This window comes from Ahaetulla prasina, chromosome 10, assembly GCF_028640845.1.
Source record: "Ahaetulla prasina isolate Xishuangbanna chromosome 10, ASM2864084v1, whole genome shotgun sequence".
Lineage (NCBI taxonomy): Eukaryota > Metazoa > Chordata > Lepidosauria > Squamata > Colubridae > Ahaetulla > Ahaetulla prasina.
Genome location: NC_080548.1, coordinates 17,537,855 through 17,565,622, shown reverse-complemented (window position 1 = coordinate 17,565,622; position 27,768 = coordinate 17,537,855). Strand labels below are relative to the sequence as shown.

Here is a 27,768-nt window from a genome sequence, read left to right as displayed (position 1 = left end):
TATTCTAAATTCTAATTCTATTCTACTCTAATTCTATTCTATTCTTATTCTATTCTATACTATTCTATACTATTCTTATTCTATTTTAATTCTATTCTATCCTTTTTTTTATTCTGTCACAATAGTATACACAAGCATAATATATAAGCAAAAGTATGCAGCAACTATATTAATTTGATATAATGAAAGGGAACAATTCTAATTCTATTCTACTCTAATTCTATTCTATTCTTAGTCTATTCTATTCTATACTAGTCTAATTCTATTCTATTCTTAGTCTATTCTATTCTATACTAGTCTAATTCTATTCTATTCTAAATATAGTTTTGCAAGCACCAAACACCAAAAAGAGCTGGCAGTTCCTCCGCCGCTGTTTCGAGCGAGAGGCTCCATTCTAGGGAGGGCATAAAAGACGTGGAGCGGGGGGGGGGAGGCGGGAGAGAGAGAGAAAACAAACAAACAAACAAAAAAAGGGCCTCAGGAACCGGAGGCGCTTTGCCTTTAACGGGCTGGGGTCCAAAAAAAAAAAAGCTGCGCTCTCCGGCTCGGGCGGCGTAACCATCTTGCCCACGTGACCGCTTAGGAAAGTCTTCCGAGGGAGGGAGAAGTGGGGCGGGGGGGGGAGTCAACTTGCAAAGGCGCTGGAAGGCAGGCGCCTCGTGTCCATTCGTACACCGGAGCGGAGCCGAGCGGAGCCAGTCAGAGCGAGGGATGTGAAGCGACGCCGAGCCGCTGTGGGGAGGGTCTCCTCAACTTGCTCAGACCCAACAGAGGCGGGGGGGGGGGCGGCGGCTTCGTAGTTCTTACCCTTCTTCTTCTTCTTTTTTTTTGTGGAACGCTCCTCGCGCCCAGGGAGACTCCTCTCCCCCTCCCCACCAGCTCCCAAAGAAACCCCACCGACCGAGCCCTTTTCATGCTCTGGTGGCTCCTTCGCCCCTTCCCCAACTTTGGGTGACTTTTCTCCCGCCTCCCCTTTCTTTCCTTCGGGGCGCAGCACAACCTCCTCCTCCTCCCATCGCCCAGGCGACCGTCCTCCATCCCCTCCTCCCACCCCGCACCTTCTCCCCAACATGCCCGAACAGCTCAGCGTCTCGGAGTTCGTGGCCGTCACTTCGGAGGATCTCAGCTCGCCGCTGGCCTCCGGCTTCGCCGCCAAGATGCAGAAGTGCCGGGGCGCAGTGGGGGCGCTGGAAGAGGTGAGTCGTGGGATGGGATGGGATGGGATGGGTGGGCTGCGGAGACGGACGCGAGAAAGGGAAGGAAGAGGCTGCTCCGGCCGAGGCAGGAGAGAGAAAGTTCACTTTCTCTGGTTTGCGAAACAAAACGAAACGAAACGAAACTTTCCTTTTTTGCGCCGGGAAGGGAGACGCGGCGCAGTGCTGGCGATGGATGGCGCGCACCTGACCCGCTGCGGTGTGTTGTTGGTTTTTTTTTTAATGCCCCAGCCTGTTTACCCGGAAGGAAGCCACCTTCCCTTTGTTTCAGTGGGGCAGGTATTTGCAGGTGAGCAGTTCTGGGGCCGCCTTGCCGTCATTCGGCTGTTTAGCTCTCTGCCACTTAACTGGAAAATTTGATATATATACATATATATATATATATAAAATTTTCCAGTTAAGTGGCAGAGAGCTAAAAAGCCGAATTAAGGCTAGGCATCCCCAGAACTGCTCACCTGCAAATACATACATACATGTATACATATGTATATGTATATGTAGCCTGTTATGTCTTATTTAGCTACCTTTTTAGCTAAATCTTTGTTTCTGGTATATATATATGTAGCCTCTTATGTCTTATTTAGCTACCTGTAGCTAAATCCTTGTTTCAGGTAAGGTGATAATCTAGTCACAAATTCTTTATATGGAGGATAGCGTGTGGTCATAGAATTTAGCTTTTCCCAAATTTTTCCAATTCTCCTTTGTGAAAGTGAAATAATATTATATATATATGTAGGTCTTTGGTTATTCGGGTTTTCTCCCGCGTAAAATTAGAAGTGTCTTGGCGATGTTTCGACGAAGTCTCATTCGTCATCTTCAGGTTTCAGCTTCATGCTTCTAGGAGCATGAAGCTGAAGCCTGAAGATGACAAATGAGACTTCGTCGAAACGTCGCCAAGACAGTTCTAATTTTATGTGGGAGAAAACCCGAATAACCAAAGACCTACATACAAACACCCGCGAAAACCTCAGAAAACAAATATATATATATATATAGTCTACCATCCCTGTCCTACTGTCCCCATGTACTCATTTCCTGTGTTCATATCTATGTTTATACATGTTCATGTGTTCACATCCATGTTTATGTTTTCTTGTACATGTTTGATAAACTAAATAAATAAATTAAATAAATAAAGAGACTACCGACCGCCTTCTTGAGCTATAAACAATCTTAGCCACAATTGTTGGCTTAGCGGGTTGGCTCGACCCCCCCCCCCATCCCATTTAGCTGGTTTATGTGCCTGGTTCAGTGCTGTCGTACAAACCTGGAACATTGGCTTAATTCCAGAAAGTCGGTGAAGTTTACTGTGGGGCAGCTTTCTCTAGGGAGGGAGGAAGGAGTTCCGACCAAGTTAAAACAGGAGCAAAGTTCTTACCAACAATTTTCCACGGCCTTTTATATTTTTTTTAAGCTGTCTTAAAACTTCCATCCGCCCCCAACTTTTTAATATCTTTCATCCCAAGCCCAGCCAAGTCTAAGGGAAGAGCTTCACATCTGGAAGTCAGAAATCCTGCTTTGCATGGGGTGTAGAAAGCCCCACACAGCACCTGTCCCAGCTGCAAGGCATCACAGCTGAGTTAAGGGAGGTTGGATTCCCCTTTCTGAGGGCAAATAACTGAGAGGATTGTAACAGTAACAGAGTTGGAAGGGACCTTGGAGGTCATCTAGTCCAACCCCCTGTTCATACAGGAGACCTGTACCAGGGATTCGAACCGCCTGAACTTTCTGATCAACAAGCTCAATGTCTTAGCCACTGAGCCACCAAGTCAAGCATATATAATAATATATATTCTCTAGAAGTAAAGCAATCTGGTGTTTGGATATAGTGCTTCCAGTCAAGGAAAATAAAGAAGGCTCTACACTAAGGGCGTCCAACATTGGCAACTTTAAGGCTTGTAGAATTCAACTCCCAGAATTCCCCAACAGGTTTAAAGTTGCCAAGGTTGGACAACTCCCCTCTATGTACTTTTTAAAAAAAAAATCTATGAAGCATATTAAAGCAGTTTTTCTTCCTCTAATATCCCCTAAGCTCATTAGATTTTAAATGTTACAGCTCCCAGTTACGTTGCTGGAAAAGACTTTGCTAAAAAAAAAAGAAATCTGGTTGCTGTAATTGTAATGTATATTGAGGCCCTCTTTAATGCTCAGCTTTATAGAAATTGGATGTCAGGAAACCCAGACCTGCCTGGGGCCAAACTAACAAACCTGTGAAAGGTGTGTGTGCAATTCATCTGTCTTGCAGGATTTACACCTCACTCTGCATAGTGATGTAGTTTGTTTTGCTGTTGTAGACCAGGCCGTGGGCTTATTAAGTGGTTTGTAGCCTGTTATGTCTTATTTAGCTACCTATAACTAAATCCTTGTTTCAGGTAAGGTCACAAGTTCTTTATATAGGGATAGCGTGTTTTCATAGAATTTAGCTTTTCCCAAATTTTTCCAATTTTCCTTTGTGAAAGTGAAATAAGTCTGAAGGGACTTCAAAAGACCCACAAATGGAGATATGCTTGAGACATACTTGTCAGAGGTGGGTTTCAGCAGGTTCTGACCGGTTCTGGAAAACCGACAGTGGAAATTTTGAGTAGTTTGGAGAACCAGTAGTAAAAATTCTGACTGGCCCCGCCCCCATCTATTCTGTGCCTCCCAAGTCCCAGCTAATCGGGAGGAAATGGGGATTTTTGCAGTAACCTTCCCCTGGAGTGGGGTGGGAATGGAGATTTTACAGTAACCTTCCCCTGGAGTGGGGAGGGAATGGAGATTTTACAGTATCCTTGCCCTGCCATGCCCACCAAGCCACACCCACCAAGCCATGCCACACCCACAGAACCGGTAGTAAAAAATTTGAAACCCACCACTGATGCTTGTGTCATCCACTGCATTTATTTTGTTTGTTTTTACAAATAACTCAAAGTGGGAAACCTATCCAACACACCTGGCTCCTCCTACTTTCCCCCACAACAGCAGCCTTGTGAGGTGGGTTGGGCTGAGAGAGAATGACTGACCCAAAGTCACCCAGCTGGCTTTCATGGCTAAGGTGGGACTTGAACTCAGGGTCTCCTGCTTTCTACTTTGGGTACCTTAACCCAGTGGTGGGGTTCAAATAATTTAACAACCGGTTCTCTGCCCTAAAGACTGGCTGGTGGGCGTGGCCATGGTAGGCGTGGCCAGGGGGTGTGACAGGCAGCACTCGGCCTCCTGCACCACCCTGGGAGCAAAAACAGACTGTGGCTGGGGGGGGAAACGTGCCGCCCTCCCCCATGCCCCATTTTGGGCCTACTAGGCCTTCCTGCAGCCTCCTGGGAGCAAAAATGGGCCTGGGTGGGGGGAACGTGACACCTTCCCCCCACACCCCGCTTTGGCCCTAGTAGGCCTCCCTGCAGCCTCCTGGGAGCACAAACGGGATCCAGGGGGGACTGCTGGAAAGGGCGAGGAGGGAAAGGGTGGGGCCAGCCAGCAATTTAACTAACTGGCCCGAATCGGCTGAAGCCACCACTGCCTTAGCCACTAGACCAAATGGGCTTTCATTACTGGTCCTTCACAAAAGGTCCAAGAATCCTGGTGCAACTGCAGTATGTTTTCCTCTGGTTTTTCTGGAATTGGTCAAGGCTACATGCATCAAATCCACTGCAGACCACACCAGCGTGACATTTGCTATTCCCGGTTTTGATGATGATTCTGCCCTCTTCTTGTCTCTGTTCCCAATTCCCTGAGGTCACCTTAACTCCCTCCAAGGTAATGGGTGACACAGGCTTAAGTGATTTTATGCACATTTGAAGCTACCATTAGGGGATGATGGAATTGGTGGCAAAGTATAGTTGTAACACTGGTTCATTAAATTTATTAAATTTGTTTGCTGCCCATCTCGCCGGAAGGTGACTCTTAAGTTTAAGGGAGTTTCACTAATGGCTTGGAGCAGAGATGATATTCAGCCGGTTCATATCAGTTTGGGCGAACCAGTAGCGGAGATTGTGGGGAGGCGCACTTCCCCGCCCCGGCTCTATGCTGTCCTATTGAGGTACGTTTTCAAGGTCAGGCACATGCGGGGAAGGTGCGCGAGCAAGCAAAGCGCTTACGTGGAAGGCCGGACACGTGCAGAAGTGTGCACGTGCACAAAGCAAGCGTGCACACATGGGGTGAACCGGTGGTTAGAATATTAGAAATCCACTGCTAGCTTGGAGGTGAGAAAAGGGTCATATCCCAGGGACAAGAGAGAAAGAAAGGCTTGCCAAGGCATAATTATGTGGTAGGTCGGTGGAAGAAGCGATGTCATAATCAGGCAGATTCCAATGAATCAAATTTGACTCCTGGTAGCAGCACGGATGAGAGATCAATTGCCACTTGAGTTATTATTCCCAGCTGCAACTTGTAATTTGCTGTAATTGATTTGATCCAGTCTGTTCTCCTTACCTCTCCCTCGTTCCCTCTTTCTATTTCCAGCAAGTTAGCCATCGTAGGTTTTCTTTGTCTGTGTAGCACATAACAGCATTGATGAAGCTTCTTAGACTCAGCAGAGGAGATGGTTTACTCTTCTTCTTACTACGAAGTTCATATTATTTCTTCCTTCAATTCTTTTGCAGCTTACAGAATGCTGAAATAAGAATTCCCACTTTTGGGGCATTTTTCTCTCTCCGCAAAAGAGGACTCTGTATCATTTTCTCCAGCTGGTTGAGAATTTCTATCACATTTCTTTTGTTGGCGTTTCTGAATTTAGTAGCTGGTTGGAGTGGCAATGGTATTGTACCAAGTAGCCCTTGACTTAGGATCACCATTGAACCCAGAATTTCTGTTGCTAAGCAAGACATTTGTTAAGTGTGTTTCGTCCCATTTTATGACCTTTCTTGCCAGGAAGGTTGTTAAGCGAATCACTGCAGTTGTTAAGTTAGTAACACGTCTGTTAAGTGAATCTGGGTCCCCCATTGACTTTGCGTATCAGAAGATCGCAAAAACTGATGACATGACTCCGGGACACTGCAACCGTCATAAATATGAGTCAGTTGCCACGCGTCCGCATTTTGACCATGCGACCATGGGAGTTGTAGTCCACAAGTCTTAAAAGAGCCAAGTTTGCAGACCCCTGCCTTAGTAAATCCATTTCCAGATTTCAACCTTTTTTTTCTGGCTTTCATCATACTGATGGCTTGATGTTCTGTATAGAGAGTGTTTACTATAGTCTCTGGTGGGTGGAATTGTCTATTTTCCCCTTTGTGAACTGAATGGGGGGGGGAATGGATAGTTGAGAGGGAGAGAAAGAGAAAGAAAGGCTTGCCAAGGCATAATTATGTGGTAGGTCGGTGGAAGAAGCGATGTCATAATCAGGCAGATTCCAATGAATCAAATTTGACTCCTGGTAGCAGCACGGATGAGAGATCAATTGCCACTTGAGTTATTATTCCCAGCTGCAACTTGTACTTTGCTGTAATTGATTTGATCCAGTCTGTTCTCCTTACCTCTCCCTCGTTCCCTCTTTCTATTTCCAGCAAGTTAGCCATGGTAGGTTTTCTTTGTCTGTGTAGCACATAACAGCATTGATGAAGCTTCTTAGACTCAGCAGAGGAGATGGCTTACTCTTCTTCTTACTACGAAGTTCATATTATTTCTTCCTTCAATTCTTTTGCAGCTTACAGAATGCTGAAATAAGAATTCCCACTTTTGGGGCATTTTTCTCTCTCCGCAAAAGAGGACTCTGTATCATTTTCTCCAGCTGGTTGAGAATTTCTATCACATTTCTTTTGTTGGTGTTTCTGAATTTAGTAGCTGGTTGGAGTGGCAATGGTATTGTACCAAGTAGCCCTTGACTTAGGATCACCATTGAACCCAGAATTTCTGTTGCTAAGCAAGACATTTGTTAAGTGTGTTTCGTCCCATTTTATGACCTTTCTTGCCAGGAAGGTTGTTAAGCGAATCACTGCAGTTGTTAAGTTAGTAACACGGTTGTTAAGTGAATCTGGGTTCCCCATTGACTTTGCGTATCAGAAGATCGCAAAAACTGATGATATGACTCCGGGACACTGCAACCGTCATAAATATGAGTCAGTTGCCAAGCGTCCGTATTTTGACCATGCGACCATGGGAGTTGTAGTCCACAAGTCTTAAAAGAGCCAAGTTTGCAGACCCCTGCCTTAGTAAATCCATTTCCAGATTTCAACCTTTTTTTTCTGGCTTTCATCATACTGATGGCTTGATGTTCTGTATAGAGAGTGTTTACTATAGTCTCTGGTGGGTGGAATTGTCTATTTTACCCTTTGTGAACTGAATGGGGGGGGGAATGGATAGTTGAGAGGGGAGAGAAAGAGAAAGAGAAAAAGAAAGAAAGAGAGAGAAAGAGAAAGGAGAGAAAGAAAGACAAAGAAGCCATAGTTTTACCATTTTTTTCTCTTTTTTATGGGCTGGAAAAGAAAGTGCTCTGACTTTGTTAAAACAAACCCCAAAAATGTCTCCATGTCGCATTTGTCTCATCAATGATATTGTGGAGGAGGAGGAGGGAGAAGTTTGCATCATAGGCAGACTTGCCGATTGGAGTGGCAAGCTTTGCTTATACAGGACTGAATTGCAGCAGGCAAACCAAACGGTGCAGGAGTTTATTCACAATAGAAGTTTATTTATATTATTCCATCTTTACTGTGTTAATAAATCAAGGTGGGGAAAGTACCGTAGCTAGCACTCCTTCCTCCTCTTGCTTTTCCCACAATAACAACCTTGCCGAGTAGATTGGGCTGAGAGAGAGAGAGAGAGAGCAGCCCAAAGTTGAGGGTGGATTGAGGATAACTTCATACATATTGATTACATACATATCTTGATTACTGCTCTCCTGTCTGGAACCCATACCATATATCTGACATCAACACAGTTGAACGTGTCCAAAGGTATTTTACGAGAAGAATTCTCCACTCCTCCGAAACCAATAAAATACCTTATTCCACCAGACTTGATATCCTAGGTCTTGAAAACTTGGAACTTCGTTGCCTTCGACAGGATCTGGGTTTAGCATATAAAATCATCCGTTGTAATGTCCTTCCTGTCAATGACTTTTTTAGTTTCAATAACAATATCACAAGAGCTACCAACAGATTTAAACTCAATGTCAACCGCTCCAGTTTAGATTGCAGAAAACACGATTTCTGTAGCAGAATTGTATATGCTTGGAATGCATTACCTGACTCTGTGGTTTCTTCTCATAACCCCAAAGGCTTTACTCAAAAACTGTCCACGGTTGACCTCACCACTTTCCTAAGAGGACTCTAAGGGGCGTGCATAAGAGCACAAACGTGCCTGTCCTATTGTTTCTTCCCCTATGTATATATATGTTTATAGTACCTCGTTTCTCCTCATATATACGTTCATATATTATATAACCCCTTATGCAATGCTTGTATATATTGTTACGACAAATAAATAAATAAATAAAAAATAAATAAATAAAATAAATAAATAAAATAAATAAATATTGGCCTTCCAAGAATGGGGAGTGTGGGCGGTACCTTCCTTTGGGATAAACTGGAAATGTGGCTCTGCCCTAGGATGCATCTGTCACTCTACAACCTCCCTGGCTGCTTCTACTTCCCAGTCTGAAAAGGTCTCGTGGGAGGAATTCCCTTGGCGTGTCCTTTCTCTGGGATGTAATGCAAAGAGGGAAGGCCAGGAGATTGCAGACAGATTGAGAAAGGGCTGTGTAATGGAAGGCAAGGCCTTTATCCACCCCTGGAGGCAAAAAACATACGAAGAACAGTTGCAGGAATTGGGTATGTCTAGTCTAGGGGTATCAAACTCAATTTCATTGAGGGCCACATCAGGGTTGTGTTTGACCGGGGCGGGGGGGGGGGCTGGCCAGCTTGACATCACTCATGTTGGGGGCACCTGTGGTGGCCCGAGGGCTCTGCCAGTAAAAACGGGCTCCCGAGATCCGGTTCCAGCTGTGAGGGCCTCCTGCAACCCTCTGCTAGCGAAAACAGAGCTCAGGAGGGCCATGTGCAGAGGCACTGTGGGCCGGTCCTTTGCTGTTTCCTGGGTGGCTCCGTGAGACAGATCTAAGCACCCCCTCAGGCTGAATCCGGCCCGCGGGTCTTGAGTTTAACACCCTTGGTCTAGTCTAATAAAAAGAAGAACTAGGAGGTGACATGATACCAGTAGCAGTGTTCCAGGGGTGAAATCCAGCAGGTTCTGGAGAACCAGTAGTGGAGAGTTTGAGCAGTTCAGAGAACCGGTAGTGGAAATTTTGAGTAGTTCAGGGAACCGGCAAATACCATCTCTGGCTGGCCCCAGAGTGGGGTGGGAATGTAGGCTTTGCAATATTCTTCCCCCAGGAGTGGGGAGGGAATGGGGATTTTGCAGTATCCTTCCTCTGGAGTGGGGTAGGAATGGAGATTTTGCAGTATCCTTCCCCTTCCCCTGCCACGGCCACCAAGCCACGGCCACAGAACCTGTAGTAAAAAAAATTTAGATTTCACCACTGTAGTGTTCCAATATTTGAAGGGCTGCCACAAAGAAGAAGAGGGAGTCAACCTATTTTCAAAAGCACCAGGAGGCAATGACAAGGAAAATAAATATGAATCAAAACTAATCAAGGAGAGAACCCACCTAGAATTAATGAGAAACGTCCTAACAGTGAGAACAATTAACTAGTGGAACAGCTTTGCATTCAGAAGATGTGGGTGCTCCATCACTGGAGGTTTTTAAGAAGAGACTGGACAGCCACCTATCTGGAATTGGTATAGGCAGGGTTTCCTGCTTGAGCAGAGGGTTGGACTAGAAGACCTCCAAGGTCCCTTCCCATTCTACTATTCTGTTACTTCTTGACCACTTAATGAATGCAAAACAGTTGCATTGCATTGGTGAGAATGTCAGGATGTACCTTCTCCTTTGAGCAAAATTTCTTTTTTTTTTTAATTGAAAAAGTTTTACAAAAAAAAAAAATTTTTTTACCAATTATTTCCCCCCCCCCCTTCCCCTTCCCTCCCCCCCCCCCAGACATCCCAGAACAAAATACAGGGTATAAAGTCTAACAATCATAAACTAAAATACAACAAAAACCATAACCCATAGTCTCTCCTCTCCTTTTGCACCCTTAACTCCCCTTTCCCATTTAAACTAATTCATTAATATACAATTCCTAGATTCACTCATAAGCTATTTGATACTTTTTAGTCTGATAGTTATTTTGAATATAGTCAATCCAACTTCTCCATTCCAATATATATCTTTCTTGAGAATAATCTTTCAAATACGCAGAAATTTTAGCCATTTCTGCTAAGTTCGATACTTTAAGTATCCATTCTTCAATTGTAGGTAAATCTTCTTTCTTCCAATATTGCGCAACAAAGAGTCTTGCAGCTGTTATTAAGTTTAAAATCAATTTAGTCTCTATTACCGTACATTCCGTAGTCATGCCCAATAGGAACAACTGTGGAGTAAATTTTATCTTCTTTTTCAAAATATTCTGCATAATCCACCAGATTTTTATCCAAAATGCTTTGATTTTCTTACATGTCCACCATACATGATAATAAGTAGCATCCTCACAGTCACATCTCCAACATTTAGCTTGCATATTCGGATACATACATGCCAGTTTTTTAGGATCTAAATGCCATCTATAAAACATTTTATAAAAACCTTTGAGCAAAATTTCATTGATAAAGTCACTTTCCTCACCCCAGCTGAGTTTTGATTGAGGGGAGGGGGATGCATCAGAACTGGATCTTAATTCCTTTTATCCAAGTGCACCTGAGATTAGGAAGATCAGTTTGTAAGGAAAAAAAAAAATAGGGAAATGGCAGCATCACAGATTTCCCTCTCCCTTGGAGCTCCTAGAAGAAAAAGTAGAATACGAGTGTAATCAATAAATGTGCTCAAGCATTTAATCTTCGATTTAATTTGAAACATCTGTTTTGGCATCTTCGATAAACGGTCCCTGTGGCATTTCCCCTTCTCCTTTTTCATTCTAGCAATAATTGAGTGCTAAACATCCGGTCTGTTTGAAATTGTGGCAGTATCTTGACATGCGCTTGCTGCAAATGTTTATTTTAAATTATGGGTATTAAGTTTAGGCAAGAGCGGGAAGAGGCTGGTGGAAGAACCGAATTCCTTCTGGTGTTAGAAACAGTCACAGCTGCGGTTGAATTCCAGGAGTTGCTGCTGCTGGACTCTGGTTTTAGGTTCATTGATAGAATGGCATTCTTCCATCTGTCAAAGGGCTTAGTTTGTTACACCCCATGGAATAAAAAGGAAGGCTGTATATTAGGGTTATTAAACTCGATTTCATTGAGGGCCACATCAGGGTTGTATTTGACCTCGGGGTGGGTGGGTGGGTGAGCGTGGCCAGGGTGGGCGTGGTCAGCTTAACGTCGCTCGTGCCAGGGGCGCCCAAGTGCTCTGCCAGTGAAAATGGGCTCCCAATCTCCATTTTCAGGTGGGACATCCTCCTGCAACCCTCTGCCAGTGAAAACGGAGCTCGGGAGGATGCGTGCGGCCCTCCCAAGCTCCATTTGGACTGGCAGAGGGTTTCAGGAGGCCGTCCCAGCTGAAAATGGAGATTGGGAGCCCGTTTTTGCTGGCAGAGGCAACATGGGCCAGCTGTTTCCAGGGTGGTCCCGTGGGCCAGATCTAAGCACCCCATGGGCCGGATCTGGCCCACGGGCGTTGAGTTTGACATCCCTACTGTATATCTTTAATGTTTCTAACCAGGAGGAAAAATTGCATCCGGTAAGAATTTACCCATATTTTTCGGAGTATAAGACGCACCGGAGTATAAGATGCACCTTGGTTTTTGGGGAGGAAAATAAGACAAAAGCTGATTGGCAGGTGGATCGGCCTCCAGGATTACCCCCAATCACCTGTTCCAAGTGGTGAATTTTAGCAACAGGTTTCTTGGTTGTGAGCTCTGTTCCTTGCTCTTTTTTTTTTTTGCTTTTTTTTTCTGCCTCTGAAAGCCTCCAAAACAGAACTTCAGAAAAAAAGCCTCTGAAGCTCTATTTTTCTGAAGCTTTTCTGAAGCTTCTTTCAGCCTCTGAAACCTCCATTTGAGAAGCTGCGTAAAAAGGTGTCTCTTATACTCCAAAAAATACGGTATGCATATATCCATATACACATGGAGGGAGTCCTTGACTTACAACCATTTGTTCAGAGATCAAAGATACAACGACACTGAAAAAAGTGACTTACAACTGGTCCTCACACTTAAGCCCATTGTAGCATCTCTGCGGTCATGTGATTAAAATTCGGGCACTTGGCAATTGGCAGGTATTTAGAATGGTTTTTAGCATCCCGGGATCATGTGATTTTCACATAAGACCTTTCCAGTTGACTTCCAACAAGCAAAGTCAATGGGGGAAGCTGGATTTGCTTAGCGACCGAGTGAGTTACTTAATAACTGCAGTGATTCAGTTAACAATCATGGGAAAATCATAGTAAAATTGAGTGCTACTCTCTTAACAACTGCCTTGCTTGGTAGGGCGTGTCAAAATTTTCAGCTTTCAGTTTCCGAACGTTAGGGGTGCTCAAAAGTTGTGACATGCCTTATATGGGATTGTAAAGATACTTTGGTTACTTTAATATAATTTAGATGTGCTTGGTAAGTAACTGCATAAATATAACTTTTTAACATTCTTGTTTCATTGGGTAATGGAAATTATATATAAGGACTTTAATAATTTTTATTAAAATATTTTTTAAAAAGGAAGATAAAACTAATACAAAGGAAAAAACAAAGCTAAAATTTCAGGAAAAGAAAAAACAGTAAAAACTGTAGAAAAATAAATACAACGAAGTAGTTTCTGATCTTCTCTACAGAAATGTATCTCTTATCTCTGGTTCAGGGGTCTCCAACCTTGGCAACTTTAAGATTTGTGGACTTCAACTCCCAGAGTTCTTCAGCCAGCATGGGAGTTGAATGGCTGGCTGGGGAATTCTGGGAGTTGAAGTCCACAAGTCTTAAAGTTGCCAAGGTTGGAGACCCGTGCTCTGGTTAGAACCTAACTCTCTTCTTTCTATAATCTATTCTGTCTAACCACCAAAACTGTAAATCATAAGGCTCTTGGTAAGAATTTAAGTTAATCTCTTGTAAACCGGGGATCCTCTGGATCACAGTGCCGATTTTTCACAGATTGCAAGTATACGCCTGCTCAATATAGTACCTCTAACTGAAACACATTGATTTAAGCAGCAGTCTGGGGAAAGCCAATTTAGGGATTGAGAATTCTTAAAACCTCCAATCAAAATCCAATGTAATCCTCTCACATCACCCTGTTGGTTATCCTTCTTGTTATCCGATTACAGATACAAGCTTGTTTCCATCTCTTGTAGCGACACAAGTTATGCACCAGAGACAAATTCCTTGTGTATCCAATCACACTTGGCCAATAATAAATTCTATTATGTCCTGTCCTGTCCTCTCCCCTCCCCTCCCCTCCCCTCCCTTCCCATGTCTACTCTACTCTACTCTGAATAAATTACGGGTGTAACAGTAACAGAGTTGGAAGGGACCTTGGATGTCATCTAGTCCAACCCTCTGCTCATGCAGGAGACCTGTAGTAGGGATTCGAACCGCCAAACTGCCGACCTTTCTGATTGACGAGCTCAAGGTACTTTACTCTCAAGGTCAAGGTACTTTACTCTCCCTTACCCTACCTATCCTATCCTATCCTACCCTACCCTACCCTACCCTACCCTACCCTACCTACTCTATCCTATCTACTCTCCTCTATTCTATTCTATTCTATTCTATTCTATTCTATTCTATTCTATTCTATTCTATTCTATTCTATTCCATTCCATTCCATTCCATTCCATTCCATTCCATTCCATTTTTTTTTATATTCTATTCCCATTCCCATTCCCATTCCTATTCCTATTCTTATTCCTATCCTATCCCCATTCCATTCCCTCCCTCTCTCTCTTTCTCATCCTTTCATTTTTCTTTTTGGCTCCCTTGTCTTTTTCTCTTTTCCTCCTTGTCTCTCCCCCCCCCTTTTTTCTTTCCTCCCTCTTTTCCTATCCCTCTTTTTTCTCTTTTTCTTTGTCTCCGCTGTCTTCTTCCCCTCCACCCCCGCCCTCCCTCTCTGCCCTTCTCCCTTTTCTCTGTCACTAAATTCTGGTGGAGCCACAACTGCAGATCCTCCAGGGCAGAAAGAGGGCATGGCATGATCTGGTGGGGAAGAGAGGCACCATCGTTCTACCCTCTTTACGTATCAGTTCCCTGCACGTGTTTCTCTTGTAGTGCCTCACCTGCTGTAACCTCAAATAAAGTACTGTCCTTGCAATTTAAAAAAAATAAAAAAATTGAAGATAAGGTGAGCGGAGTTGACATTTGTGGAGAGAGGATCCTGTAGACAGAACAAGAGTTAAAACATCTGCATGATGTTCTCCCCGCCAGATCCTGTTACTTACCCAAGGCAGCAGAGTCTTGCTGGCAGCTTAAACTAGGCAGACAATTATGTTCTGGCTAGGGCAGGGGTCTGCAAACTTGGCTCTTTTAAGGCTCTTTTAAGGCTTGTGGACTTCAACTCCCAGAACTCTGGGAGTTGAAGTCCACAACTCTTAAAAGAGCCAAGTTTGTAGACCCCTGGGCTAGGGAGTCTCTTTGAAAATAATAGATTCAGCTCTCATCTGCCCCAGGCTCACGGGTGGGGCTGCTGTGGGTTTGCAGGGGTTTGGGAGAACCTCTAACTAAGATTCTGTGCAGTTTGGAGAACCCCCAAATTCCACTCCTCCCTGGCCCCGCCCACCCCTCCCCTCCCAGGAGTCCCCATGCGACCTGTTTCGGATGCAGGTAAGTGCAGGGCCTGCTGGGGGAGGGCGGAAAACAGGCCTACTGGAAGTTGAGGAAGACTGGAAAACGGGCCCGTTTCTGGCTTCCAGAGGGCCTGTGGAGCCTGGGGAGGCCATTTTCACCCTCCCAGAGGCTTGAAAAAAGCCTCACTATGGCCACGCCCATCTAGCAACCAGGCAGAGAACCCCTTGCTAAAATTTTTGAAGCCCACTCCTGCCCAGGCTACATGAGCTATGGCGAAGGATTATGGGAGCTGTAGTTCAGAGTGTCAGGCCTGGAAGCCCATCTTTTGCATTGGATCTTCGGGCCTGTCACATTTAGTGCTGCGGGAAACTGGGAGAGGTCGGGGATTGTATGGAGCAGGGGAGATATGTAGTCATAATAACATTCCTTTCTCTTAGAGTCAAGGAGCACCTGCCCTGCACCTGGAGGGGTGTGACTGGGAGACATCTCCAGTTGCGACGGTGCTTGGATTGGGCATGTGATGGACATGCGGGTGCTGGGCAGGGACTTGGATTTTCCTTTGGGTGTGGAAAACCTGGAAGCTTTCAGATTCGGGTTTTCCCAGATGTGCCAATATGACATCTCTAATGAAATGGAACTTTGAGGAACTTGTAGTCTTCTTTCGTTGGGGGTGTTACTTGGAACCCTGACACAGAGTATCTGAAGGGCACCTAGCGATCGGTTCTTGCATAATAGCATACTCTTGTCATAGACTGTGTCGTTCATTTCAGGAGATGTGGATATTTTCTTGAGATAGGGCCAGATGCCAAGGAAATCACGACATTAGGATCTCTGTGAATTCTTTTGCAGCATCCCTTTATTTTAAATACAGGTAGTCGTCGCCTTACAACAATTTGTTTAGTGACCATTCTTTTTTTGTTGTTTTTTTTGTTTACATTTATACCCCGCCCTTCTCCGAAGACTCAGGGCAGCTTACAATGTATAAGGCAATAGTCTCATTCTATTTGTATATTTTTTTACAAAGTCAACTTATTGCCCCCCCAACAATCTGGGTCCTCATTTTACCTACCTTATAAAGGGTGGAAGGCTGAGTCAACCTTGGGCCGGGCTCGAACCTGCAGTAATTGCAGGCTCTGTGTTCTAATAACAGGCTTCTCTACTGCCTGAGCTATCACGGCCCTTCGAGGTTACACTGGCACTGAAGAAAGTGACTTCTGACCGTTTTTCATATTTACGACCGTTGCAGATCTCCATGGGTTAAAAATTCAGACTCTTGGAAACCGATTCATATTTATGACGGTTGCAATATTCTGGGGTCCTGGGATCCCTTTTTTGCGACCTCCTGACAAGCCAAAGTCAGTGGGGAAACCAGATTCACTCAACAACTGTCTTACTAACTGTCTTACTAACTTAACATCTTGCAGTGATTCCTTTGGCAGCGGTGGCGAGAAAAGTTGTAAACTCGGGGCAAAATTCCCTTAACAAATGTCTTGCTTAGCAACAGAAATTTTGTCCTCAATTGTGTTTGTAAGTTGAGGACTGCCTGTATTTAGAAGCAAGGGTGTCTTTTCCTTCATATCAGGAGCATCTGCATAAAAGCAATTTTTTTCCCTATGCCAGGGATGTCAAACTCAAGGCCTGCAGGCCGGATCCAGACCACGGGGTGCTTAGATCTGGTCCATGGGGCCACACTGAAAACAGCGAAGGACTGGCCCATGGTGCCTCTGCCAGTGAAAATGGGCTCTCGATTTCTGTTTTCAGCTGGGATGGCCTCCTGCAACCCTCTGCCAGCAAAAATGGAGCTTGGGTCAGCCCTCCCAAGCTCCATTTTTGCTGGCAGAGGGTTGCAGGAGGCCTGTTGTGACCCAGGCCCAAGTAGGTAGTAGGAAACTCAGTCAGTGTAAAAACAAATAACTTTATTATAACAGCTGAGAATTAACTCATTCTCAGAGTAGTTCAGCTAAACTAAAGCAAATTCTTCCCAACACAATTCCTCAGTCCTATCACCAACCTTGGTCCAATTAGGCAAACTGCCAAAGGCCTTTCTTGGCAAAAGTTCAGAAGACACCGATACAAAACAAATGCAACAAGATGAAGCTATCAACGTTGTTTTCCGGCAAAGAGCCCAAATGCCGTTGCTGGTCTTTTAAGCCTTATGGGAGGGGCCAATCATCTCTTGGCCCTACTCCCGAGTCGTCCTCTTTGCTTGAGCTGCTCTTGCCTTCTGGCAGTTCTTCTCATGGGTGCGTTAGGAACAGGCTCCTCCTGTTCCTCTGCCTCACTACTGTCAGCCTCTGGAGGCTCTGGAGTCCGCATCTCACTCCCTGATGGCCCTGGCCTCACCTCAGCCTCCTATGCAGAGCCCTCATCCAGGCCTTCCCCAGCCTCTAGGACTGGCCTATGTTCTTCCTCAGCCTCATTGCTGTCCGACTCCGTTGCCAGCTCTGCAGGCTGCTGGCGGACCACAACAAGGCCGTCCCAGCTGAAAACAGAGATTGGGAGCCTGTTTTCGCTGGCAGAGCACTCGTACCACCTGAGGCACCCCTGACACAAATCAAGCTGGCCACGGCCATCCTGGCCATACCCACTCCGGCCCACCGAGTTCAAACACAACCCAGATATGGCCCTCAATGAAATCTAGTTTAACACCCCTGCCCTATGCAGTACTATGGGAATAAAAATAGTCATATCAAAAGTCTTATATCACAGACTTCGCCACATATATGTATTCCGATCGCACCATTCCATTTTAGAGTATGCAGCATTATGCAGAGCACAGAAAAGGAGTCGGAAATGGTAAGCTGAGGAAATCAGGAACTTGAGCTAAGGAAAAGAAAAGGAAGCAGCTAAATCTATTTCACATTCTTTTGTAGTTGTTTGGCGTTTAGAACAAAGCTTTTTAAGGCTCAGAGTCTCCCTATTTGACATTGAGAGGGTGCCCTTAATCTACCTGTCCTGGAGCCAGATAAACTTACTGACTTTTGGAGTAAATATTTATTCTGTCACCCAATGCCATCGAGAGCAGTAGTTTTGCAAGATTCCAGATGACCTGGTTTTTTTCTAGGATTTGTGTGTTTTTATTTAATTACTCAGTTGTGGTTAAACTGATCCAATGCCTTACACCCTCTGGCTCTTTGAAAAGAAAGTTTCCCCATTTTAATACCACAGTTTCTGGATACTTCAGGAATTGCAAATAAGTAAATAACACTGAAAAAGCAAGTTGCTAAATTAGTGGCCCCCAACTTTCTGGGCACCAGGGACCAGTTCCGTGATGAGAAGTTTTTCCACAGACTGGTGGGGGCATGGTTTTGCATGCTGCCAGTATCCCGGAGATGGGGCTTGGCTTGTTTGCATGGCCCGGTGTTGTGACCCAGGCCCAAGTAGGTAGTACGAAACTCAGTCAATGAAAAAACAAACTTTATTCGAACAGCTGAGAATTAACTCATTCCTACCGTAGTAAATTAAAGCAAATTCCTCCCAACACAAATTCCTCAGTCCCATCGCCAACCTTGGTCCAATTAGGCAAACTGCCAAAGGCCTTTCTTGACAAACATTCAGAAGTCACTGATACAAAAATAAATGCAAGAAGACGAAGCTATTGAAGTTGTTTTTCGTCAAAGCCCAAACGCCGTTGCTGGTCTTTTAAGCCTTATGGGAGGGGCCAATCATCTTTTGGCCCTACTCCCGAGTCGTCCTCTTTGCTTGAGCTGCTCTTGCCTTCTGGCAGCTCTTCTCATGCGTGCATTAGGAACAGGCTCTTCTTGTTCCTCTGCCTCACTACTATCAGTCTTTGGAGGCTCCAGAGTCCGCACCTCACTCCCTGATGGCCCTGCCCCCACCTCAGCCTCATCGCTGTCTGACTCTGTTGCCAGCTCTGCAGGCTGCTGGCGGACCACAACACCCAGTTGCGGGTATGCCACAACCGGTGCTGGTCCACAGACCACTTGGTTGGGTTGGGGAACCCTTGCTCTAAATTATCATGTGATTTAGATTTGTATGGAGTTTGCAATACAGACGCTCTCAAGTTTGTAATGCTTGGCTGTACCGTGAATTAATCATCCTTCTCTCCATTGTCTCACCCCGCTGTCTCTGGCTTGGAAATAGGAGTCTTTGTGTGTAGATGGTTGAATATTCAGGAGACTGGGCGAAGGCTGTTTCTTACCATCTCCCCTGCATCAAAAAAAAAACAATTAACATTTTTTTCATAGGCCAGTGTTTTAAGGGGAAGGGGGCAGTTTGAAGCAGAGGGAAAACTGTCTACACAGATTCTTTGCTTTCGCTGTCCCAAAGGTGCCTTTCTTAAGGGGCAACGGACTTTTTGGGTTTTCTTTGAAGACGTTTCACTTCTCATCCAAGGAGCTTCTTCAGCTCCGGATGAGAAGCGAAACGTCTTCAAAGAAAAAAAACCAGAAAGTTCGGTTGCCTCTTGAAAAAGCACCTTTGGTACAACCATGACCTGGATGACTCAGAACCTCTATAGACATTTTGCTTTGGCTGGTTAGAGTCCACAATTTCTGCAAGCTTAGCAGGCATTTGGCATTCTGAATGAACATTTATTTAATTTTATTTTGGCACCGCTGGAGTCCACAGCAACTCTGGGCAGCTCTCAATGTACTACAAACATTGCCCATGTACTAACATTATGTACCAGGAGAGAATTTCTTGGCAAAGCATGTGACTTTGTTCAGCCTGACCATTGTTCAGTTGGGGCCTTTGCGGTTGTACAATTTTGCATTTCTTTCTTTCTTTTATTTTAATAAGTTTTTTTTTATTTTTTAACTTGAACATGTCATCTTCCATTAAACAGTGTGTCATCTGGGTACAAATGTCTCTGTGCTGTTACAGTCAAAATTTACAGTATTCGTTACCTTGATAATAATTCTCTAATTTTACAATAATCAGCATTATAACTCTATAAATTTCTTCCTCTTAACATATCTTCTACTGGAAATATAATATTATATTAGATATAATCTTAATCATATTAATAATCATCATCATATTGTTTACATCTCTACCTTAACATATGTTGTTTATTTCACTGATCTCCATTTATTTCTCACTTCTGTGTTTATTCTCCATCCATCCATAAAATAGCTCCCATGTCATATAATATTCAGTTTGTTTTTCCTCCTTTATAGCAAGCGTTAATCTGTTCATTTCTGCATATTCTAATATTTTCCTAATCACGTTCTCATCCGTAAGGATCTCATCACTTTTCCAATTTTAGGCAAATACAATTCTGGGTGCAGTTAAGATGTGTATAATTAAATATGCATTTCCTTTATTATAAGTTAAAACTATAATTTTGCATTTCTGTGTTTATTCTGCATTTCTGCTTGGAGTTGGAAAATCTGCATTAATTTTCCTTCTCTTACATGTCTTCCATTTTTTTTCTTTTTTCTTTTTGTTCCTGTTGGCCTGATAGCCATAATAAAGAGTAGATTGGATTAGAAGGAGGAGGTATTATTTCTGTTTATCATGGAAGCTCCTATTCATCGTGTTGATTCAAAACTAGAGGAAGATTTGGGGACAGTCAAAAGACTCTTTTTCAGAATGAAACACTCTGTCTTACCTGCATGGAACCTGAGCTCGGTTTAGACTGGTTCGGATGAACCAGTTATTAAATTGCTGTGTGGCCCCACCCCTCCCGTCCTTGCCCCTTCCAGGAATCCCCACGCGCCCCGTTTTGACTCCAGGTAACTGCAGGGAAGCCTACTAGGCCTAAACTGGGATGCGGGGTGTGTGTGTGGTTTGGCTCCCCTGCAGCCCATTTTTGCTCCCAGGGGGTGCAGGAGGATAAGTACTGCCTGTTACACCCTTCGGCCACGCCCACTATGGCCACGCACACCCAACTGGTCATTAGGGCAGAGAACCGGTTATTAAATTATTTGAATCCCACCACTGGATCAATTTGATAATGGCTGTTGTCTGGTGCTTGTGGGTCATCAGGACTTCTAATGTAGGCTGTGCTTTCTAATAGTTTGATCCATGCAATAGCTCTATAGGCCAGGGGTATCCAACCTTGACTGCTTTAAGATCTGTGGACTTCAATTTACCAGAATTACCCAGCCAGCCATTCGAGGAGTTGAAATCCACAGATCTTTAAGCTGCCAAGGTTAGACATCTCTGATGTAAGCCATTTGACACCAATCGTAAAAATGATCAATAGATGAAAAAAAAACATTAACCTAACTTGGATCCCTCTTGGAAATCCACTTTTGCAGAATGACTTACGGTAATAACATTTGTAATGCAGGAACTAGAACTTTAAAAAAAAAAAGCAATTTCTATTGGCCTAGTTTGGTTAAACTTAGATTTGTTTGAAGGTGAGGCTCTTATCCTAGACGCTTGTACATTCCAAGACTGAAGAGTGTTTAGGAAATTTACCAGGTCTCCTCTCTCTGTGTCCCCTCCCTCCCCCAACAATAAAGTTAGAAGATCTCATAACTTTCTGGGCTATCAAGTTTTACTAGCAATCGTCAGACTCTATTTGAATCTCTTTCCTTTCTTCTCTTGGGCAGCTGTCCACATCCTTGTGTTCCTTTGATCCAAAGTATTGTATAGTCATTAGGTTTTTTTTTAAACAGGGTAGCGATGGTGGTAAAAGCAATGAAAAAGAGCCATTTTTACGCCAGTCTCCATTTCCTACCAAAGACAAAATGAAGGACCCCAAAAGAGGTCCCGATTTGCATGAAATGTCCAGATGCCAATTCCTAGGCACACTGAGAATAATAATAATAATAATAATAATAATAATAATAATAATAATAATAATAATAATAATAATAATAACAACAACAACAACAACAACAACAACAACAACAACAACAACAACAACAACAACAACAACAACAACAACAACAACAACAACAATAATAATAATAATAATAATAATAATAATAATAATAATATCAGAGGTGGAAGGGACCTTGGAGGTCTTCTTTTCCAACCCCCTGCCCAGGCAGGAAACCCTACACCATTTGAGACAAATGGCTATCCAACATTTTCTTAAAAATTTCCAGTGTTGGAGCATTTACAACTTCTGCAGGCAAGTTGTTCCACTGATTAATTGTTCTAACTGTCAGGAAATTTCTCCTTAGTTCTAGGTTGCTTCTCTCCTTGATTAGTTTCCACCCATTGCTTCTTGTTCTACCCTCAGGTGCTTTGGAGAATAGTTTGACTCCCTCTTCTTTGTGGCAACCCCTGAGATATTGGAACACTGCTATCATGTCTCCCCTAGTCCTTCTTTTCATTAAACTAGACATACCCAGTTCCTGCAACCGTTCTTCATATGTTTTAGCCTCCAGTCCCCTAATCATCTTTGTTGCTCTGCACTCTTTCTTTTTTTTTTTTATTCAAAAAGTTTTACAAAATTTCCCCCCCCCTTTCCCCCCCCTCCTCTCCCCTCCCTTCACAACCCCCGACTTCCCGGAACGGGCACAAGGTATAGTTAAAATAAAACAAACATATGCTAAAAATTTTCATCCCAACTTAATTATACCCTACAATCATCAATTCCTAACTTCCCCAAAACAATCAAGAATAATACATCATAATCATTCAAAACAGTCTGATAACTCTTAGTCTGATATCTACGTTGAATATAGTCAATCCATTTTTTCCATTCCTTTAAGTATCTTTCTTGCGTATTGTCTTTCAAAAAGGCTGATATCTTCGCCATCTCAGCCAAATTGGCAACCTTCAATATCCATTCTTCTATTGTAGGTACTTCTTTTTTCTTCCAGTATTGTCCTATTAGTAGTCTTGCTGCTGTTATTAGGTTTAAAATCAATTTAGTCTCAATTACTGTACAATCCGTAATAATTCCCAACAAGAAAAATTGCGGCAGGAACTTTATCTTCTTTTTCAAAACATTTTGTAAAATCCACCAAATTTTTATCCAAAAGGCCTTTATGTCCTTAAAAGTCCACCAAATGTGAAAATATGTAGCGTCATCACAATTACATCTCCAACATTTTGCTTGCATATCTGGATACATACACGATAATTTTTTAGGATCTAGATGCCATCTATAAAACATTTTATAAAAATTTTCCCTCAGATGCTCTGCACTCTTTCTAGAGTCTCAACATCCTTTTTACATCATGGGGACCAAAACTGGATGCAATATTCCAAGTGTGGCCTTACCAAGGCATTATAAAGTGGTATTAACACTTCACGTGATCTTGATTCTATCCCTCTGTTTATGCAGCCCAGAACTGTGTTGGCTTTTTTGGCAGCTGCTGCACACTGCTGGCTCATATCTAAATGGTTGTGCACTAGGACTCCAAGATCCCTCTCACAGTTACTATTATTGAGCAAGGTACCACATATCTGGTACCTGTGCAGTTTGTTTTTTTGGCCTAAATGTTGAACCTTACTTTTTTCACTATTGAATTTCATTTTGTTAGATAGTGCCCAATGTTCAAGTCTGTCAAGATAGTTGTATAGTTGTACCTGATCTCAACATTTGGGGAATCTGGAGTTTTTGGAGGAAAGTGGGTGCTTACTGAGGGTTGAAGGAGAATTCCATCTATGCCTTAACTTTTCCTGTGAAGAGTATGGCTGTGAAAGTTGGACCATCCGAAAGGCTGAGCGCCAAAGAATTGAGGCCTTTGAAATCTGGTGCTGGAGAAGACTCCTGCGAGTCCCTTGGACTGCAGGCGATCCAACCGGTCAGTCCTAGAGGAGATCAACCCTGACTGTTCTTTAGAAGGCCAGATCCTGAAGATGAAACTCAAATCCTTTGGCCAACTAATGAGAAGGAAGGACTCACTGGAGAAGAGCCTAATGCTGGGAAAGATTGAGGGCAAAAGAAGAAGGGGACGGCAGAGAACGAGGTGGCTGGATGGAGTCACTGAAGCAGTCGGCTTGAGCTTAAATGGACTCCAGAGGATGGTAGAGGACAGGAAGGCCTGGAGGAACATTGTCCATGGGGTCACGATAGGTCGGACCCGACTTCATAACTAACAACTACTACTTCCTGTGAGGCAATGTGTCTGGGAACTCACAGCCTCTCAGTTTCTAGCTGGTGCCTTCCATCAAACTGACTCTAGAGATACGTTGCCAAGTTGAGTAAGGTGGTATATTTTGAATCAGCCTGAAAGTGCAGTTTCTCTGTTTACTTTTCCTTGTGATGATTCAAATTCCTGGAGATGAAAAACCAGTGACCGGACAGCGTGTAGATGGCAAGCTAAATTCTTGGCATCTCGTAATTCTTGGAAAGGAGCTGAGGTTTATAATCCTGGATTGACCTTATTTCCGTTTATGGGCTCCTCGGCATGGCAGCTACCCAGACTGCCCACTATTGAGTAGCCTGTGCCAGTCTCTGTCTTGGTCCCCAAGGATTTCCTTTTGTTTATTTGTAAGTATGTATTACGCTCCTCCTAAATTTAGATTATATTGCTGTCATTCTTGGGCCAGGTTTCCTTGCCAATTGGCGGCTTGTGTGCTGTACTAACTGGTACTCGCTGTATTGAGTTGACAAGATGGAGAATGGACCCATTGACTGACTAGTGTCCATTACGCAATAGAGAGAGAGAGAGAGAGAGAGAGACGCTGCCAAAGAGACCCTATTTTTGAAGCTTACTGTGATTCTCGCTGGCTGGCAAAGTCCATTTCGAATGGGTTCAAGGCCTTTTCTGGAAAGCTAAGTGTAAATGGGATCCTTGCACAGAGAGATCGCTAGGTCTAATAGAATTGAATAGAAGGGGTTTTTGTAAGGACATCTCCAGCTGCAGAGCTGATATCCCTCCTCTCTTTCAGAAGAAACTCTATGTTTCTCTTTTATTCTGCATCTCATCTCTTGGGCTGAGTCATTTGTCTGGGGACGGGTGCCCAGAGATTCTCCACCACAGTGGATTATCAGGCCAGCTGTTTAGCTTGTTTTCTGTTGGCAGGAGCATCCAAAACAACAATGAAAAAGTCCCTAAGACGCTCAAAATACACCGTGTACTGTACACCCCAATTCTCATATAAGTGAGATCTCTTTCGAATCATTGATGATTACAGTAAGACTGTCAAGCAGAAGCAGTCCCCTGATCTTGCTATATTAGCCTGTTTTACCTTAGCCCCCTTTGTTTGTAAACTTGTGCAAGCCATTGTTCACGAAAAGAGAACAACCGAATAGACCAGTCGCAGGGGTCTCCAACCTTAAAAGCTTTAAGACTTGTGGACTTCAGCTCCCAGAATTCCTCAGCCATGGCTGAGGAATTCTGGGAGCTGAAGTCCACAAGTCTTAAAGTTGTTAAGGTTGGGGACCCCGGGAACAGTGTGTCTCAGTCCTGGCAGCTTGAAGATGTGTGGACTTCAGCTCCCAGAATTCCCCAGCCAGCATGTTGAGAAACAGAATAACAGAATAGAGTTGGAAGGGACCTTGGAGGTCTTCTAGTCCAAGTCCCTGCTCAGGCAGGAAGCCCTATACCAGTGATGGCTAACCTTTTTGCCATCGTGTGCCAGGAAGGGGGGGGACAGGGGGGTCACACGGTGCGCGCCCACACCCATAATTCTATGTGCCCCACCCCCACGCATGTGCATGCGACCTCCCTTCCCCGCCCGCTCCTGGCACGTGATGGCCCGGTAGGCCCATTTTCCTTTCTCACCTGGCTCCAGGGCCTCTCTAGGAGTCTGGGGAAGGTGAAAACGGCCTTCCACACCCCCCGCTGGAGGTCCTCCGGAGGCCAAAAACAGCTCATTTGACAACTTCTGGTCCCACCAAATGGGCTGTTTCTGGCATTTGGAGGACTTCCCGGGGGAGGGGAAGGCCGTTTTCGCCCTCCCCAGACTCCTAGAGAGGCTCTGGAGCCAGGTGCGAGAGAAAAACGGGCCTTCCCCACCTGCCCAGGCCCTCCGGAGGCAGGAAACAGCCTGGTTCCCTACTTCTGGTGGGCCCAGAAGACCCGAAAATCAGAGCTGAGCTCGCATGCCCACTGATATGGCTACCCGTCATCATGGCTCTATACCCTTCCAGACAAATGGTTGTCCAACCTCTTCTTAAAAACTTCCAGTGTTGGAGCACCCACAACTTCTGGAGACAAGCCGTTCCACTGATTAATTGTTCTGTCGGGAAACCCTTTAGGATTGCTTGACGGAGGCACAGAGTTTACAGGCGTGCCCAGATTGGAAAAGATATTTGAAAAATTGAAAGCATTAAGGAGATTCCAGATAGCCTTTGACTTACAACCACAACCGAGACCAGAATTTCCATTGCTAAGCAAGGGGCTTGTGGCCAATTGTGCAACGTTTTTCTGCCACAGTTGTCAAAGATAAATCACAGAATCATTAAGCGAATCTGGTTTCCCTGATTGACTTTGCTTGTGACGCTAGGAATCTGCAGCCATCATGAACACATGCTGGTTGCCAAGCGCCTGAATTTTGATCATGTGACCATGGGGATGCTGCTATGGCAGTGGTGAAATCTAAATTTCTTTCCTACCGGTTCTGTGGGCGTGGCTTGGTGGTGGGGGTCATGTGACTGGGTGGGCGTGACTATGTGTCTGGGGGATCAAAAGACAGGAACTCACTAACAATGTCCTGCTGGAGCAGGGTTGGACTAGATGACCTCCAGGTCCCTTCCAGCCCAGGATTATCCCCTGAAGCTGCGTCTAGTGCCAGGTTTGTAGTCCTTCCTTCCTCTCCTTTTTCTCCCTCCCTCCCTCTTTCTTTCTTCCTTCCTTTCTTTCTTTCTTTCTTTCTTTCTTTCTTTCTTTCTTTCTTTCTTTCTTTCTTTCTTTCTTTCTCTCTCTCTCTCTCTCTCTCCCTCTCTTTCTCTCTCTCTCAAATGAACCTCCTCACCCCCCTCATTTTTTGCCTAAACCCCCCCATTTTTTGCCTAGCAGGCTTCAGCTTTTTTATCTTTTAAAAATGGTTTTAAAAGTAAAAAAAAAAGCCTCTGACAATCAGGCACCTCAGCTGGGAGTTTTTGTTTTAACCCTTTAAAAGCATTTTTTAACAAACTCTTCGGCCGAAGAGGTTGTAAAAAAATTCTTTTAAAAGTTAAAAAAAAAAGGCTCTGATGATTACGTGACTCAGCTGGGCATGGGGGAAGGCAGGGATTTTTGATACCGGTTCTCCGAACCACTTACCGCCATTGCTACCAGATCGGCTGATCTGGTCCGAACCGGGAGCGTTTCAGCCCTGTGCTACAGTCATAAGTGTGAGGCTTGGTTGTAGGTCACTTTTTTTCATTGGCATTATAACTTCAAATGATTGCTAATCAAAAGTTTGTAAGTCGAGAACAACAGATATTCTCCCCTAACAGGATGATAGAAATCGCATTGCAAGCTTTGCACTGTGTTGCAATGATGTGATCCCTTCTTTCCAGTCTGAGTCCTCTTCATAGATCTTGCACTGCTGGATAATAATACCTCAACCGACAGCCTGTCTCCGTTGTGCACATGATCCACCTGGGGGAAACACCCCTCCCTTGGATCCTCCTGCAGTCCTCTAACAAGATCAGGCATGCCAAGACTTCTGCTCTCGGGTCTGCCTTACCCAGCTGAACTCCTGTCATGTGAGGTACAGGAGAAACTGGAGGCTGACTCAGGTAGTTTGGGGTCCAAATCACAGCCTCTCTCTGACCTTTTACAGGTCGTGAATTCCCCCGGTTCAGCTCCAGGCAAAAAAGAGAATCGGCAGCAGATGGGGAAGGGTTCCTTTGCCGGAGACCCTGCTAGTTGGAATAGATCGGTGTTTCTCCACCGTGGCATCTTTAAGTTGTATGGACTTCATCTCCCAGAATTCCCCAGCCAGCATGGAGAAGCACTGGAGTAAATGCTTGTGCAGAAGCACATAAATTAAGTCTAATCCAGGGGTGGGGCTGCTTGA

General features: G+C 44.3%; 1 protein-coding gene across 2 annotated transcripts in view; it reads left to right on the top strand.

Annotated features, from left to right (window-relative positions):
• The first annotated feature begins 626 nt into the window (after positions 1-626).
• The window catches only part of ASAP3 (ArfGAP with SH3 domain, ankyrin repeat and PH domain 3), a 119,843-nt gene continuing 92,701 nt past the window's right edge, over positions 627-27,768 (top strand). For both annotated transcript variants that reach the window (XM_058196336.1, XM_058196335.1), the window contains exon 1: positions 627-1,196. In XM_058196336.1, the coding sequence (XP_058052319.1) occupies positions 1,071-1,196 (126 nt within the window). In that variant the 5' untranslated portion in view covers positions 627-1,070. The remainder of the gene's footprint in view (positions 1,197-27,768) is intronic.